This window comes from Hippopotamus amphibius, chromosome 14 (assembly GCF_030028045.1).
Source record: "Hippopotamus amphibius kiboko isolate mHipAmp2 chromosome 14, mHipAmp2.hap2, whole genome shotgun sequence".
In the NCBI taxonomy this organism is placed as follows: domain Eukaryota; kingdom Metazoa; phylum Chordata; class Mammalia; order Artiodactyla; family Hippopotamidae; genus Hippopotamus; species Hippopotamus amphibius.
Window position 1 is genome coordinate 76,409,488 of NC_080199.1, and position 18,331 is coordinate 76,427,818.

Below are 18,331 nucleotides of genomic sequence, written 5' to 3' on the forward strand. Positions count from 1 at the left end.
ACTCTAAGTTCTTTGGTGTAAATTCATTATTTTAATCATTCTGCTGATATAAAATATGTTTCAATCTTCTGAAATAAAATATACTTTACCTGATACCATAATTTTTTCCTATATTTGAAGATAGACTTTAGACCAATGGTTCTCAACTTTTTTCTTCCTCTAAACATTTGAGGAATATAAGAGAGTTCTTCAGAAGATGAGGAAGTATGGTTAAATGGTTAAGAACAGGCTAAAAGAAAATCAAGGATGCCATCAGCTATTACTCTGTGACCTTCACCTCCATTTTCTCATTTATAAAGTATGGATAAAAATAATGACTAGTGTTGCAAAGATAAATGTTACTAATGTACATAAAAGACCTAATATGATGCTTGATATATTAAAAGTCCAAAATACATTACAATGACAGCTAACAATACAATCTGTTAATAGTGACTCACAACTTGAAATGATTCTTAAGTAAAAACTTCTGGGGGGGGGGGGCGAGGTACCCATGTATGATTGGATAATACCCCCAAGATGATTTTTCTACATCACCTCTTGAGATGTCCCTAATTGTTTTTGATCATCTTTCTAGCTTTTAGTCACGTATGCCTTTTATTGATTAAAAAACTGTTTATTATTAGCAACAGCTTTTTAAGAATTAAAGCAATAAAAATACACATTCTTGTAGAAAATTAAAATACAGAAAAAGTACAAAGAAAATAAAATTTACCTGAAACCTCACCTCGCAGAGTTAGGTCATTATAAACATTTTGGTGGACATAATTCCAGATTTCTCTGTATTATTTACATTTATATAAATACCTTAGAAAGGCTCTTTTGATTCCTGTATTTGCTCACTCGACAGTGAACAATTAATAAAAAATGCATAGAACTACTGTATTGATCCTGTTTTATTAAGCCTCTCCTATCATAGCTACTTAGGTTATTTTCAGACCAGAAAATTCCAGGACATTGTTAAATAACAGTGGTAACAGAAAGGTTAGAAGGATAATAGCTGTTGATCTGCTGTGTACACTTTTCATGGTTTGAAGTTCCCTTCTTTCCTTATTTTTATAAAGAATTTCAATCAGAAATGAATACTGAACTTTGTCAAACACTGAATTTTGCAAGTTTTACATGTACAACTAACCATAGCGTTATTCTCTTAGCATTACTAATATGACTTCTGTTAACAGGTTTCCAAATGCTGAATCACCTTCACATTCTTGAGATGAACTTCATTTACTTGGAGCACAGTATTCTTTTAACGCTCCTCTGGATCCTATTTGCTAATATTTTATTTAAGATATATGCATAAATATTTATATGTGACACTGATCTGCTATCTCTATTAGGTCTGCATCCATGTTATGCTTTCTTTCTTTCCCACTACTCTGGAACAGTTCATACAACGCAGGATTAACTGCTGCTTCATGGTTGAAACAACTGTGAAAAAAATGTGCCTTTATTACATATTTTAGAGGTAGCCCTGTGACAAATGTCTTTTAGTCTTCCATAGTTACTAGTCTATTTAGTTTTTCTATCTTTTCCAGGGTCAATTATGATAATTTGTATTTATTTTAAAGTGCTTATTTTATCCAGGCTTTTGTAGAACATCAGAATCACTCAACTATTAAAGAAATCTAAATGGTAGTCAAAAAACACCTATCCTCACTTCAATGCACTAGAATCAGTTTTACAGGTGACTTTTACCAACCTTTCAAGAATAAGTAATTCCTATATTATATAAGCTATTCCAGAGACTAAAATCATTTTCTGAAGCTAGTATAACCATGATGACAACAAAAAGTGTAAAAACAGAAGATTATTGACCAACTTCACTTGAGAATATAGACAGAATAAAACATTGGCAAAAGGAATCCAACAGCAACTGGAAAAAAAAAAATCAAAACCAAGTAGGGCTCCCACTAAGGCTAGGGTGGTTCAACATTAAAAATCAAATAAACCCTTATCAATGTAAGCTAACATATTAACAGATAAAGGAAAAGGCCATATAACCATCTCAAATGATGCAGAAAAAACATTTAGTAAAATCAATTCTTGATTCAGAAACAAACAACTTAATTGGATATAGAAGGGAACATCTTTAGCCTGGTAAAAGGCACCCACCAAAACTCTAGAACAAACATCTCACACAATGATGAAACTTAACAATTCTTATTCAAGACAGAAAAAGTTACCTCAATCATTTGCCACTGCAATAGTAATTAAGTCCTAGCTACTCACCATTACCAAATGTCAAGGGGAAAATGCACTTTATAGATTATAATTTTTACTTTCTTTTAAAATTTTTAATATTTCTGTAATCGGGTGATGTCTTATAACTTCTATGGTGTGACAGTCAAATTGGCAGCAGTCTTCTATCTTACGGATACACACAACAATGCTGCAGCTTTCAGCTTTCCAGTCCTTGCAGTAAAGTTGTACGTTTTTAGGACAGATTCTGCGTGTACCTGTCTCACAAGTAGGAGGCTACTGAGGAACTCCAGGTAGGGGAATGATATGGTGTGATTTGCTTTTTTGAGCTATCATTCTGATTTCTATGTAGATACTGGACCACAGAAACAGAAGACTGCGAGCAGGGAAGATCACTTGGACGGTTTTTCAGCAATCCAGGTACCTTGGATTAGAACAGCAGTGACAGAAATGAGAAGAAGCAAAGTCACAAGGCAGTATAAGTGGAGTGCAAAAAACTCAACCATGTGAACTGGGAGGTCAGATTACTGCAGGGTCAATGAACAGCAATTAATGAACAGCAGACCTGGAAGTCCACCTGGAAAATCCAAGTTCCTGGCAGCGAGGGGTTTTGGACTCTCCCTGCTAGTTCACTGGACTGATCCAGGAACACTGAACTAGGAGGACTGCAGAAACCCTGCTAATGTGCCCTTCCCTTCGTGGCTGACTCTTCCCACAGCTGCTTCTCCCTAAAAACAAGCACTACAGTTTACTCTTCTTTGAGAAAAGACACTGGTCAGATGACTGGGACCAATGGCCAACTGTGCTACATTCAAATCCGAGTTACAGGAGGGTCTTATTGTAGTTCAGTCTGAGATATGTTTTGAAGATAGCATTGATGAGAATCCAGTTATTCAGTCAATAAATGTTTATTATGCAGCTAATCTGTGCTACTCTGGGTACTAATGACACAGCAGTAAGTGAAATGGATACAGTTCCCGCCCCCTAAGGCACCTATGCATAGTCCTAGGGCTACCTGATGAGGGACTGGAAGTAAAATGCACTTACTGAACATCTACTATGTGCCAGACAGTCCTAACACTTCAGATGCCTTGCTATCAAAGAGATAAGAATATGGGTCTGGCTCCATTTTATATTAAAAAAGAGAGAAGATACCAATATATGTGACTTAAAACTCAGATAATCCTCTGCTTCTAGCCAACTTTCAGGATTACTAAAAAATATTATCTTACATTCTACTTTTTTTAAAAAGGCTCAGTTAAATTATTTAGAGTATCTGTTCTTGATTGGTAAGAAATCTGACTTAAAAGATTATAGCATTGTGCTGATAAAGTATCTGAAAAGACTCACTGAGAATCTAAGGAAAAGTAAGTTAGAAGCAATATGCAAACTAAATAACACAATATTTTTATAATCAACTTGTAATCTGCCCATATGAGCAGGTATGATATTCGCACCTGTGCTTTTTAGTAAAATTAAGTGGGCTACTTTTTCATTATTCACAAAAAATAGAACTCAGTTCACTCTGTATGCTCAACATGAATATAAAAACTGCACAAATGAGGCACATACCAAGAGAGCAAATGGATGGTTTACCAACAATCAACCACTTTCATGACAGAAAACTGCCTAACTGGTCATTCAAATGAACACACTATAGAATAAACACAATATTCATTATGTTAACTAAAATTAATGCAAACCTCATTTGCTCGCCTTAACCCATTCTTATCAATAAAAACCTACGTTTTATCTTCAAGCCTAAATTTTATGGATGCAATTTTACATGTTTTACTAGTCAGACAATTGGACAAATAAGAAAATCAGAGTAAATCCTTGGAGATTTATTTATTTTCATTTATTCCCAGTAAATCAAGCAAATCTCAAGTAATAAGCAGTGATTAAACCTGACAATCACAAAGCATTTTTCTTCAAAAAACCCTCTGTTTTAAAGAAACAAGCTTAATATATTCCCAACACTCACTTCAAGGAAGCAAAGCACAGGGAAGGGGCAACAGCAGTCAGAACGGAGGTTGCGAACGCAGTTGCGCAATGATTTTGCTGCTTTGCCTCTTTCAGCATTTGGACAGTGTCAGGGTCCTTTCTGCCCTTTTTTTTTTTTTTTTTAAACCCTGAAGAATGTACTGGCCTCTCTTTTCAGGAGAGGGAAAAAAAAAAAAGTGTATGCATGGTTTTTTTTTTTTCCTGATAGCAATCATCCCTACCGACTTAAAATAAATACACTAAACCACACTGAATATTATGTGTGAACTTTAATAAAGACTAAATAGACCTTTTCCTCTGTTTCCTTCTATGTAAGAATAATATATGTTAACTGCAAACTATTCAAACAATTTAGAAAGGTATTAAAGGAGGAAGGTGAAACCTGCCTGAAACTCTTCCACCTATAAATAAACCCTACTTAGAAAAACATTCCCTACAGGGATACTGCTATTCAAAATGATTTTATTATCAATGTCAAGAAGTTTGCATAAAACATGCAAGTACTTATAATTTGGGACAAAGTATTTTCTAAAGATTTGATGTTTTTTCCCTTGATGTTCTTTTCCTAACCATATCAAGTACCTTTGGGGAAACAGTCTAGTGCAGCAGCTTTCAAACCTTTCTGAACACAACCCACAGGAAGAAAATCGCTTAATACTACACGACCCTATTCACATATACACATATGTAACTGAATCAAAAGTTTCATGAAACGATAATTTCCCTCAAGACACATGATGTGCTCTGATCTTTTCTCTATTCTACTCTATTCCATTAAAAAAATAAAAAGGCTGGTTGTGCTGTGTGATTTCCCAACTCATTTATGGCTTACAATCTGCAACTTACAAATCACCAACCTAGAGGGGAAAATCCCTAAATTCAGTGTTCCAGCTTGGAAAACAGTTCTCTTAAGTAACCAGAATCAGGTTACTTAATCTCTTTCCTTCAGAGTCCTCCATTTATTGTACAGAACTCAGCAGTCAATGAGAAAATACATCTAAAAAACCCAAACAAACCAAATAGCCATATCACCATGAGCAAATTTAGTACTAGTAAGCAAAACTAATAAACCATCCATCTTTCACTCAAATAAGAAGAGCCAGATCCAAAATGCCCCAATAATTCACCATGTTACAATCAACACATAACTAGGTGCCTTCATAAAGTGGGCCCTATGAAATGGAGTTTGAGTCAATGGCTCACTCCAGGATTTTCATTGTATTCAACAGTTGCTAGGAAACCACTCATCTCTCACCAAACAGCTAAAACCCCACCAAGTGATTCCAAGTTACCCAAGATAATTAAACTGCATGGCAGCAGCACTATCAGATTTTTTTTTGATAAGTCAGATTACAGATCTGAAATAGATTCAGCATCTTTTAAATATGTTTATGCAATGACCCGCTGGGTTTTTTCACATCACATACTACACGTGATAGCACATCCCTACTGGGATACTCCCATAGGAAATCTCTGCACGGATTTATTTTCTTGAAAATTTTACTATGGCAAAAAAAACACACAAAAAACAGAGAGCCTATTTTGCAGTCAAATGCTCTGCCACTGAGCTAGACACAACCCCCCCCCAAAAAAAACTATTTTGAATTGGTTTAGGGAAGAAGTGACCAACTAGCAGATAGTTGTAATATTCCAAAACCCTCCAAATTTCATGCACAGCCTTGTAATTCAGCTTAAATGAAAAAAGAAAAAAACATGATGAAAAGTTATAGTATATCTCACTTAATATTATAGTATATACTATACTATATTATATTATCCACTTAGTGCTGCAACAAAGAAAATACAATCCTATGTGCCTGGTTGTTGCAAGTTAATTACCACTATGATAAAACCATTAAGGTAATAATTCAAATGAAATTTTGGATATTAGATTTATTAAAAAGTGGAACACATTAATGATCACATGAGAACCTGATACATACTTAACGAAAATTAATGGCAAATGGGCCAGTCATAATAACTACTGCTCTGCTTTCTATTAAGTCCCTTAGGAAACATGTCAAAAGCCCAAGTCTTTAATACTTACTTAAATACAAGTCTGATTTGAGTGTAAATCAATTCTATGATATGTCTGATATAGCTGCATGAACATTTTCAACAAAAAGGAAAAAATTTAGCCAACATTGAGTTCACTAGAAAATTCAAAATGAAGAACTATTAGCTAGAAATTAAAATATTTACATTGTAATGACCTGGTCAGTTAAATGTAGTATTAAAGTGAAACACGAGAGCTGCGAGTTCAGAACAGCTGGGATGCACAGGAGAAGGGAGGTATGCCCCCCTCACCTACAATTAAAGAACAGTTCACACAGAAGGGACTTTAAGATGTTCTTGAAAAAAAAGTGAGGGATGTAAACGAACTATGATAGAAATGTTCTACCCTTAAGATTAAAGGAAAAAAAATTGGAAAAAATAAATGACATAAAGGGAACATCAGAACAAACAGACAAAGGGCCAGGAAATATGTCTCACTGGGCAGAACGAAAATATGGGGGAGAGGACGAGTGGGATGGAAGAGATGGACAGATCAATATCATTAGCCGAATGGCCTCTGAACTGACTGATAAGAGCAGAACTCTTTTAGGCGGAAAGCAGAAGGCTGCTGAAAGGACTTAAAACGCAGTACGAACAGAAAAGAATCTTTTCTGCACTCTTCCACTGCACTGTATCACAGCAGAGATAAGCGGGAGTAAAAGGAAGAAACACAGCAGAGTCTGTGTGCATCTGTAGTTACGGAGAAGCATCAGGTAATGTCGGAGAGAAGCTATGGAGAAGGACCTTGGAGGCCACTTTGTTTCTGTTAGGAATGGGCTAGTTCATTCAACAAACATAAGCAAGACTGTATGCGTTACTGTGTATTTCGCTAGGTGCTGGGAAGTCTACAAACATATAAGCAGTCACAGTCTTTGCCCTCAGGAACTTACCGTCAAACAGAGGACATACAATTAGGAAACTAGTAACTGCCCCCGGGGGTAGTTCAAAGTAACTGCTCGGGGTTTAGAAGTAAACATTCTCACTCCCAGCTAGTGTGACTGGGGTGGAGTGGGGGGAGCGGAGGTGGGTGGGGGGTGCACTTTATGGGTGAGGTAGCAGGAGCAGCGTTTCCAAGGATGAACAGAATTTCAAATGCTGGAAATGAAGGGAGGAGGGGATTCAGGCAGGGCAACCTCTGGGTTGGTTGGGAAATAAGTATAAAGAATGAGTTAAAGAAGATTGGAGCCAGACTGTAGTGGTGTTTTTCATCTTCAATTCACTAACACCAGCACACAGACGTGTGACGAGTGTTTTTCAAATTCTTAATGTATCAATGAATTTCTCCTAGGAAAAGAAAAATAAACTGAGTTTGAAATTTCACAGCTGCACAAGAAAACCATTCCTAAATTTAGAAAGTTTTATAAAAAGTTATCTGAAAGAGGTCAGAGTGAACTGGCTGGGTGTCCTCAAATAGCTCACAGTGGAGTCACTGGTAGTGAGAACTTCTCACGTCCTGCCCATGTGCTTTAACTCAGTCCAGGAGGACCACCCCTCAGAGGAAAGAGTTCAGTCACCACTGCCAAATCAAACTCAACTTCTACACAAAAACTATTGAATATGATTTTGGTGCTTCAAGCTTTTTACTAGACTGGGCTCCAAAAAAACCCACCAAACTTAATCCAATCAGGCTAACAGACTTCAAACCTTTCCTTATTTTGCGTCACTTAAACATATCTTTATTTGAAGCTTTCATAATATGTCACACCTAAGTTTCTCTTTACGGTATCTGGCAAAAAAACCTTCATATTCCTTAACCCAACAGAACACTTCTACTTTACATAAGCAGCAGATAGCAGGGGTTTCTGTCACGGTGCCTTTGGATGAGATTCACCTTTAAAGGGGTGCGCTCTGAGTCAGGTGGGTACCGTGGGTAGGCTGCATCTATCAGGTGAAGGCCTTAATAAAATCAACGGACCTCCCTGAGCAAGGATTCTACCAGCAGGCTGACCTTGGACTCCACTGCAGCTCTTCCCTTGGGTCTGCCAGACCTGGCAGCCTACCCTGCAGATTCTGGACCTACCAAGCCTCCACACTGCCTGAGGGGATGGCTTAAAAGAAGTCTCACTCTCTCTATCCATACACATTCTGTCTCTCTGGAAAACCCTGCTTAATACAGATGGTAATGCCAGAACCAGGACCACGGACTGTTAGACAAACGATTTTCATTTCCAAGGAGAGGAGAATAAAGAAGAAAGGGGAAGGGTGTAGTCAAAGGAAATAAAAAAGCTAACTTACACCTCTGTTTTTATGTTTCTCTACTTACAGCAAACAGATTAAGTGTATTAGCAAACCAACTTATACATACGTATTTTAATGCTCTAAAACTGAAAAGTTACTTTGGCTTCATAACTTATCTCACAAAATAAAGACTGCATGTTTTCCTTTCTAGCCCATTTTTCTTGGAACATTTACATATGTGTACGCATTACTACCTTCATCCCCAAAAGAGCTCCAGAATTATCAAATCTCTATTTTCCTGCCAGGGATGACAGACCCTGGTTACTGATCTGCTACCACATGATTAGTTGTGACAAAATTAATCTTTATTTATTAAATAACAACTACACATATCAAAGAACTTCATAACTCTATCATCTCAAATCAGTATTTCTATTACTAATAAAGCCGATTTTATTAAGCAAAAGCTTCAGTAACATTCTGCGCTATTTTCAAATGGTGTCTTCAGGGTGTCTATGCCAATTATCCACCTTGATATGAAGTTTCTTGTGGCAAGTCAGCAACTTAACCAATTGGTCCAATTCTTAACATTAGAAATCTATGTAGGGAATTCCCTGGAGGTCCAGTAGTTAGGACTCCACGCTTCCACGGCATGGGTTCAGTCCCTGGTAGAGTAACTAAGACCCCGCAAGGCGTGTGGCACGGCCAATAAATAAATACAAAAAAAGACATCTACGTAGATCTGTTAAGGTTGGTATCACCTCATTTCATCTAAACCTGACTGAAAGAAGCAAAGAATATAATTAAATAGTAATTACATTTATTCTCATAGGGTAACTATTTCATCCTCAAATAATAACTACTACTTGAGAAGGGGTTAAAAAAAAGTCACGTCATACAGCTTCTAAAGAATGTTCTTCAGAGTAAATACTTTATTACTAAATATGTGAATATCTTATGTAGTGATAGTTGAAAAACTATATAATATCAAACTCCAAAATTTAATTTTCAGTTGGCAGGAAGGTGGGCACATATTTTAAAAAAAACAAACTATGATAATGAATCTTTCCTTCAAGAACTGAAGAATAATTCAAGAGGCAGGAACCCAAACCAGTAAGATCCAGCCTAGGGGAAGAGGTTATTATCTTAATGAGACGATGGTTCAGGTGGCCTCCGTGCGCCTGCGATGCACAGAAGGGTCGGGCATCTGGAAAGAGCACTAAGAAGTCATGCACAGACAATACAGGAAACCACACTTCAGATAGGAAAGTCAAAGGAAGCAGCAGCCGACAAACAACAGATTACAGTTTAGAAAATATTTTGGATGAACACACTTCTAAACAGATAGTGGCACATCAAGAAGGGTGTGAGAATAGGAGTGGTTTGCCTCAGTGAACAGGAATATTTTATCACCCATACTGTTCACAACTGCCAGTATCTGGTAACAATAAAAAGTAACTACTTTTAGTCTGTTTCATTATTATGCTTAAATCAGCTACAGACAGTACATCCCTTTGTCACTGCACCGAGTGCACTGCTCCACCGCCTGCCTCCTGGTGCACCACCAGCAGAGACTCCTGAAACAACCTGCTCTACACTGTCACTATGCCAAACACAACTTGCTCAGGCTGTACTAACAGAAAGAGCTCTCCCAAAAGAGACACAAAAGAAATCAGGCTTCAAAAGTATTTCCACTACTGCAATATTAACGTAAGTGGTTCCAGGATGTTATACTTTAACATAAAAATTAAATACTGGTTTAAAAATCAGTTTGTATTCATCTAATGAACATATATATTTTAGTGATGAGAAAATATTTACATTAAAAAGAAAATGTAATGTTATTTTAGCATAATTAACTCTATGGAGAAAAACCAGATTCTATTCTTTCAGAATGATAAAAAAGGTCAATAACTCAAAAGTAGGAATACTTTTTCCCCCAAGTTGACTTTACCCCTTTATAAAGAGACAAAAGATTTTTCGTATTTATGTTCTATAAATTCATTGTTTATGAATAAAATAATCTAATTCTATTAAAAATAAAGTTTGCATAAGGGAAAAAGTTATTTCAACCAAACTTCTGAATGTGTTATTGATCCTATTCTAAATGCTTTCCAGATTTGAGAACTGGAGATAAAATAACTACCATAAACATATTTCAAGGAGACTTACTGAAGACAGATGAAAGAACTAGAAACTAAAGCACCTGACTGAAGGCCAGAGCCTGAAGCAGTGAATAGAGAGCAGCCTGGGAAGAACCCCTGCTCGAGAGCAGAGCAGCTCCCTGGCAAGGCGGCCACGGGGTTTCCCTACGTGCACCTGTGACCAGAGACCAAGCCACCACTTCCAGCACTGTGTTTGTAATTGTGTGAAATGCTACAAACCTTACTCGAGTTACTACATTATGCAACACGAAAGGGGAAGAGGGGAATGTGAGATTTAAATAATTTGGAATTTGAGATTTAAATAATTTAAATCTATGAAGATTTAATGAACAATGCCCAATTTACTCAACAATTTAATGCTATAGGGTTTGTTTTTTTTTTTTAAAGGGGGCATAAATTATTCTACCATGTAAAATAAAAATAAGAAAGTCAGTTTCTGAAGTTTCTAAATTCTTAAAACTTTAGTGCACCTCAACATGACAAGGCTTCTTAATAATGTAATCAATAATGATTAATAAAGGCTTCAGCTGAGAGACTACTACTAATATAGTGGGGTTTCAAAAAATAAGCAGATGAACACTCCTCTTCTAATACACACCTTAGTATGCAGCAGGCTCCAAAGGTTTTATTTTCAAGTTACTCATAACTATACCAGCTTTTGGACTGTCTGGCATCTAATAATCAATGTAAAGCAAGCCAATGCATTATTTACACTTAAAAAAAAACCCCGAAAGCTTAGCAAAAACAAATGTGCCCTCTTTCACCTCTTAAGCGCCAGCTAATGTATGTCAAGAAGCAGGATGCACAAAAGGCAAGACTAGGCTAATTCTGAGACTGCAGCATTCCCACTTCCTCCACAAGGTTTGCAGGCCTGTACAGCACTGGTATCTAGAGACAACTAGAAAATCGTCCAACTCCAAATGCATCTTCCTTGCTCAAACCTAACTACATTTCAACTTACCAAATCCCTGTGCAACACCCAGTTAGCATGCAGGTAGTGAATCCCATCTAGGATCTGATATAACAGTGACTTCACCATTCCCCGAGGTAACTGAACTGGCTTCTTGTTTGCTTTAGAAGCTCTGTGAAACTTGATTATATGCTGAAAGAAAGAAAAATATCACCAGAAGCTTAAAAAAGAAAAGAAGGAAAGATAGTTTGATATATAATATTTTCCTAATGGAAAAAGAAACACTCAGGGATTTCCAAAGATATTGAAAATACAATTTCACATTCTGCTGGATAACATACATAATCTTAAGTTTTCCAAATAACTAGAGCTAAAATGTCATTTCCTAAGCATATGATAGGGTCTCAGAAAATAAATGATGACAATAGAGAAGTAAAAAGTAATGTGATTTTATTTTTAAGGTATAATTAAAAATTACTTTCAGAGTTACTTGGCCCCTGTTTATCTGGTGAAAATTTTCAAGAAAAGAGTATTTTTTATTCTGTAGTGATTAAATGAAACAAACAAACAAACAAAACCAGAGTGTTCTGGCTGGTTGACACAGCATAGATGTGGTACCTATTTACAGTACACGGGTTATAAAGAAAGCGAATGGGAAAATATTTCAATTAAGTACACACAAGCACAAAGGAATAACATGTAAATGACCAATTCACACTGGACATATTTAGAAATATGAAAGCTTGAGATGAGGGGAAAAAAACAGCCTTGTAATGCCCATCAAAGCTTTCTAGGTATCAATATCATGTTAGTGGACATCTGGTAAACACAATACCACTATTATAAAGAGAAAAATCATTTTACAAATAAATGTACCTCAACAGAAACCAGATCCAATGTTTTAAACTCTCAACAGGCTTCTTCATTTTAATTAAAGCATTCAAACTGCAAGAAAACCTAGAGGTCAGCTGCAGCCAACTCTGCTGCATGCACCACTGTGCACTTGCCTGCATCTGATATGCACAAGCGCAGACTCTTCACCAGTAACGGTGAATGAGTATTAGGTGTATTCTTGAACTTAGTAAAATAATTAAAAGAGGAGTGAGATATTTAATGTTATACGTTAATCTTTTCATTTATACTTTCTTATGATATAGAGGTGAAAAATGGGTAAGGAATAACTAATGACTAATGAGTGAAGCAGTTTTATTTTTCAAAGAAAAAATACAGAGTAAAGGTGTATTTGGGAAGGTAAAGGATATCAGTCAGTACATACGTAGTATGATTAATCTATATTTTAGTAGCAGCATTACATTATGTTAATATTCTTCTCATGTTGTCAAAAGTATTTAAGAAAAGGCAAACAAAACAGAGCTACAATAACTCTTAATAATCTAGACTGTTTTGTCACCTCTCCTAAGAAACGATGTGACAAGTCTGTTCACCTTAAGAAGAACCAGTGCCTCTCAGAGCTTAAAAAAAAGATTAAAATACATTTAAAAAAAAACTAAAACTGCCAGAGTAAGAATGAAAGGGACAAATATGTAAGGGAGGTAAGACAATCAACTGATGCCATGTACATTTCTGTAGTTAATACTTTCATTAGGGTGTTATAAATGACATTTTACCAATATTTTATAACTACAACAACTACAGTGGGACAATCTCTTACCTTTGTTTTTATTCCAGGGCTATATAACAAATGTGCAATATGTATACCATAAGATTTCACCAACACCTAAGTGATTTTTTTAAATGACTGTTTTTACTGCAACTGTTTCCTTACCCTCTGCTGCCTTACTCCATCTAATTCATTTCAATATTCCAATTAAAATAAGAAAATAAAATGCATAAAGAGTAGGTTTAAGCCTATGGTGACTATGTGCACAACATTACATGCAGTATAATTTGTGAAAGTATAGTTAATACACCTACATATAAAATTAAACATTACATACAAGCTTGCTAGCAAATACACTGAATATAATACTAGCTCCTATGTGCAACTATATTTTACTACAAATCATGTTTATAAGCCAGTCTGGAAATTTTCTCACAAATTTGGGTTATATACTTTGATTTTACGTTAGATTTGAGTATGATATGTGTTCAATTCAATACTGGCCACCCTGATTTAATGAATTTTCATTAACAGAATCCAAGTTTTATTAGATCAGATTTCTTTTAAAAGAACAGAAGCCAACAAAAAAAGAATATTTACAACTAGCATGACCCTTGGATAATAGTTTTATAAAACAGAGAAAATTTCATGTGTCTATTTTCTGTTTGAAAACAGTTCTTTCTAGATAACTTATAAAAAAAATCTGAATCAAATCACATTTAGTCATGGAACACAGTAATCTACAAACAGTATGAAACCTTTTTTTTGTAAATCTGAAAGCATAATGACACCAAAATAAGTTTCAATTTCTGAAGTCTGTTAAAGTTAAAATTACATAAATGAGGATACTTCTGAAAATAAGCAAAAGAGTTTAAAATTATTTTACTCTTTTCAGAAGGTAAATTTACTTTTCAACAGTTTTACTGGGATTTGTGCTAGTTTTATTTAAAAATTTTGTATTTCATTTATGACCACAGCTGAATGAAAAAACAAATTATTATGAAGATTCTGAAATTCAGCCAGGATACTATAATCCTTTGCACATGTTTTCTCTTTAGCTCAATAAATGCACAGCCATACTAATTTAGTAAATATAGACAGGATACAAAACACAGTGAAATATTTAAAGACCTTATTATTCAGTAAATATCAGAAAAAAACATCTCACAGTAGTGAAGTAGTTGTTTACTGGGTTTTGTTTACATGTTTTGTTTTTTAAACTGAAATCTGTGTTAACATGTTCTTCACCCAAGACTGATCAGAATATAGGTTTCGTATGTTTCAAAATTATTGGGCAGATTTTCATGATATATATTATTAATCTTATCCCCAAGACAGTTTTTCAGGTTTTTTTTAAAAAAAGGTAACTTATATTTAATAAAGGAGTAAATTTTATAGTTACTTAAGGCTTCCGTAAATCCCATTTTAAAAATAATCTGCTGAGTAAATGCAAGATACTGAGTCAGCTGTTTGTATTTTACCTATTTAGACAACATAAATGTAAATTCTTAGCTTATAATAATGTTTATCAATACAGAATCATTTTTTCGTTACATTACCTAAACAAATAAACATAATTACTTGACTTTGAGAATCGTCAACTATTTAATTGGGTCTGGTAGTCTAAAAATATTCTCATCATAGGTCAAACACAAAATAAAAGCCACAATAGATTCCATTTCCATGACAATCTCATTTTGTAGTAGACCTCTCTTCTACAATGAATTCTTCTTATATAGGAATATGCCAAATTCAAGTATGTACAATACTGAATTTCTGCCAATGAAAATAAGAAATAAATTAGAATACTTAATATCAATTGTGAATGATACCCAATAAATGATTAATAAGTTTTCTACTTTATTTGTATAGAACACTTAGTTTATGAAGCTTTTTGAATACAAAATTGTTCTCCAGGAAAATCCTGTAAAAAAAAGAGCAGTAAAAGTATTATATTTTACAGATGGGGGAAACTATAGCTTCAGAGCCTTCAAGAGATCTGTCCAATGTCATAAGACAAATAACAGACGGGCCCATTAGATCTCAATCTATTCCTTCAACTATAACATTTTCATTTCCCTGCTTCAAGTATCACCTTCTCATATTACATGCCTTTACACTACAGAATAAAAGAAAATATGATGCTTTTAAATTTTATAACAAAATAGTTATTACTGTTACTTTTTTTTTACTTTATCAAAAATCTAAAGCTAGGAAACAATATTGAAGAGTTGTTTATACTCTTCAGATTCTACTGTTTTCTGTCACATGTTACAAAGGTCAAACTGGTAAGACCAAAAGTAAAAATACAAAGCAATACTCTGGCCTCGGTTATTCCTCAACCACATTCCGTGAGGTTACTTTTATTTTAAAAATGTAGATCTCATACTAAGGTGAGTTCCCCAAATTGTTTTCAGTCAGCCCCTCTTACTCCCCAACGGAAACCATGGCTCCCTGTCCACCAACAATCCACCTTACCCAGAGGTCGTGTTCAGCGTAGTCAAACAGAAGCCAAACTTTCCTGTCAGCATGAGACAGAAACACCTTTTGAAGAGAGATGACATTTGGATGCTTAAGCTCTCGAAGTAACTGCAAAACAAAGGAGATTCATTAAAAATCTTTACCATAAAAATAACATTAAAAACCCCACACCATTTGTAATTCAAAGGCAATACAAACCTAATGGTAATCAATCCTAAAATTCTAGTAAGTACCCGCACCATTTTGAGATGCCCACACAAATGAGTAAAAATCAGTGGGGAAAAGATACTGAAAAGATTTAACTGTGTAAATCTGTCTGTACGGTTGTTATTGTTTAGTTGGTTTCTTTTGCTTTGTTTTGTTTTAATGTTTTTATTATGGTTATATATATATATATAAAACATAAAAATTACCATTTTAACCATTTTTAAATGTACAACTCAGTAGCATAAGTACACTCACAATGTTGTGCAACCGTCCCCACTATCCATTTTAGAAATGTTTCATCATCCTAAACAGAAACTCTGTACCCATTAAATAATAACTCCCCACTTTCCTCTCCCCCTTAGCCCTCGGTAACCTCTATTCCACTTTCTATCTCTATGAATTTGCCTACTCTAGGTACCTCATATAATAAGTAGAATCATACAGTATTTGTCCTTTTGTGTCTGGCTTATTTCACTTAGCATAGCTGTTTTAAGGTTTATCCATGTCGTAGCATGTATCAAAGTTACATAGCTTTTTATGGCTGAATATCAATGCATTCCATTCCATCCTGTGTATACACCACATTCTGTTTATTCATTCATCAGCTAATGGATGCTGGGTGTTCCCCTGTCTTGGCTACTGTGAATAACGCTGCTGTGAACACTGGGATACGGCTGCCTGAGTCCTTACTTTCAATTCTTTGGGTAAATACCTAGGAGTTGAATTGCTAGATCGTATGGTAATTCTATGCTTAACTTTTCCAGGAACCACCAAACTGGTTTTCACAGCAGTTCTAATGTTTACATTCCCATCAGCAATGCATGAGAGTTCCAATTTCTCTACACCCTCACCAAACTTTACCTTTTAAAATTCTTTTTTTTATAATAGTCACATCTTAATAGGTATGATGTGGTATCTCACTGTGGTTTTGATCTGCAAGTCCCTAATAATTAATGTTGCTAAACATCTTTTCATGTGCTTATTGATATATCTTCTTTGGAGAAACGTCTTTTCTAAAGAATTTTTGTCTGATGTCTGTTCACGTCCTCTGCCTATTTTTGAACTGGGTTTTTTGTTGTTGCTATTGAGTTGTAATTCTTTATATAGTCTAGATATTAATCCCTTAGCAGATATATGATTTACAAATATTTCCTCCCATTCTACTAGTTGTCTATGTTTTGACATCACAAAACAAACTTAAAATAAATCTGTAGCTTGTAATTCTTTCAAAAAATCACCTATAAATACAGCTGATTCACTGTGGTGTACCTCATAAGCTGGTACAAGAGTGTAAAGCAATTATATTCCAATAAAGAGTTTAAAAAAAAAATATCTATAGTCATCCCTCAATATTCAAAGGGGACGGATTCCTGGACCACCTCCCCCACCCCACCCCATCCCAGGCGGGTACCAAAATTCCCCAGTGTTCAAGTCCTTTATATAAAATGGCTTAGTATTTGCACATAACCTATGCACATCCTCCCGTATACTTTAACTCATCTTCAGATTACTTATAATATCTAATACAATGTAAATGTTATGTAAATAGTTGCTGGAGAATGGTAAATTCACATTTTGCTTTTTGGAACTTTCTGGATATTTTCCCCCCAAATATTTCCTATTCATGGTTGGTTGAATCTGTGAATGCAAAGGGACAACTATAATAACAAGAGAAAATACAACATTCCTTCACCACCAAATATCAGATGAGAAATAAGATCTATAACTCTGTGAGATACAGTACCTATTTTTTCAGGTATTTATATTACAAAGGAAACGATTAAAATTTTGTAAACTTTTCATAAAATAATAAAGAGCTTATACAGAAAGAAACATCCAAGTAGAACACATTTTCATGGGCTTATTAACCCTTCTCATCTCCTAGAAGGACATTCTTCTATTTAAAATCTTTTATCTCATTTTGTCTCCATTTAATAACCCGGGTGGCCCTAATGACCCACCAGTTGCGAAGCGCTCCACGCCCGCCAAGCAAACCACATACAACAGCAACCATGACAAGAAACAACTCCTCATGAAGCCTGACGGTCTGTCTCTATCAATTAGAACTGACTTAGCGCCTCACAAATGTGTTCCAAATACATGACAGACATGTGAGAAAGTCAAGGTTTTAGAACTTAGGACTTTGGTGCCTTTTATAAGAATACTGTCCCCAAAACAATTATCAATGAAATGTAATGTTAACAATATATTCGGGACTCTGAAATGAATTCAGCAGAGGAAAGACTACAAATAGACTATATATTAAGTCATCTATATTAACGATTATTCTCTGGAAAGTGATGATTATTTTATTCAAGAACAAGATTAAATTCAAGTTATATATTTCTCCTTTTAGAATATAATTTCAAACTTATGAAACTCTAGAGATTATATACAAATTCTCAGAAACTCAGGGCCAATATCTAAAACTGACCACTTGCTAATTAATAAACAAGGCAAAGACTCTGACACGGGAAATCCTGGACTTCGGGGTCCCCTGGGACCAGC

The 18,331-nt window shown here is 35.1% G+C and overlaps 1 protein-coding gene across 5 annotated transcripts in view; it reads right to left on the minus strand.

The window, feature by feature from the left end:
* Nucleotides 1-18,331, minus strand: part of CDK8 (cyclin dependent kinase 8) — a 92,279-nt gene that overhangs the window by 24,931 nt on the left and 49,017 nt on the right. For 3 of the 5 annotated variants that reach the window (XM_057707415.1, XM_057707414.1, XM_057707413.1), the window contains exons 3-4: nt 15,614-15,724; nt 11,566-11,706 (exon numbers count right to left, since the gene is read on the minus strand). The exons of 1 other annotated variant lie outside the window; for it this stretch is intronic. In XM_057707415.1, the coding sequence (XP_057563398.1) occupies nt 11,566-11,706; nt 15,614-15,724 (252 nt within the window). The remainder of the gene's footprint in view (nt 1-11,565; nt 11,707-15,613; nt 15,725-18,331) is intronic. One more of the 5 variants, XM_057707416.1, reaches the window with a different exon arrangement.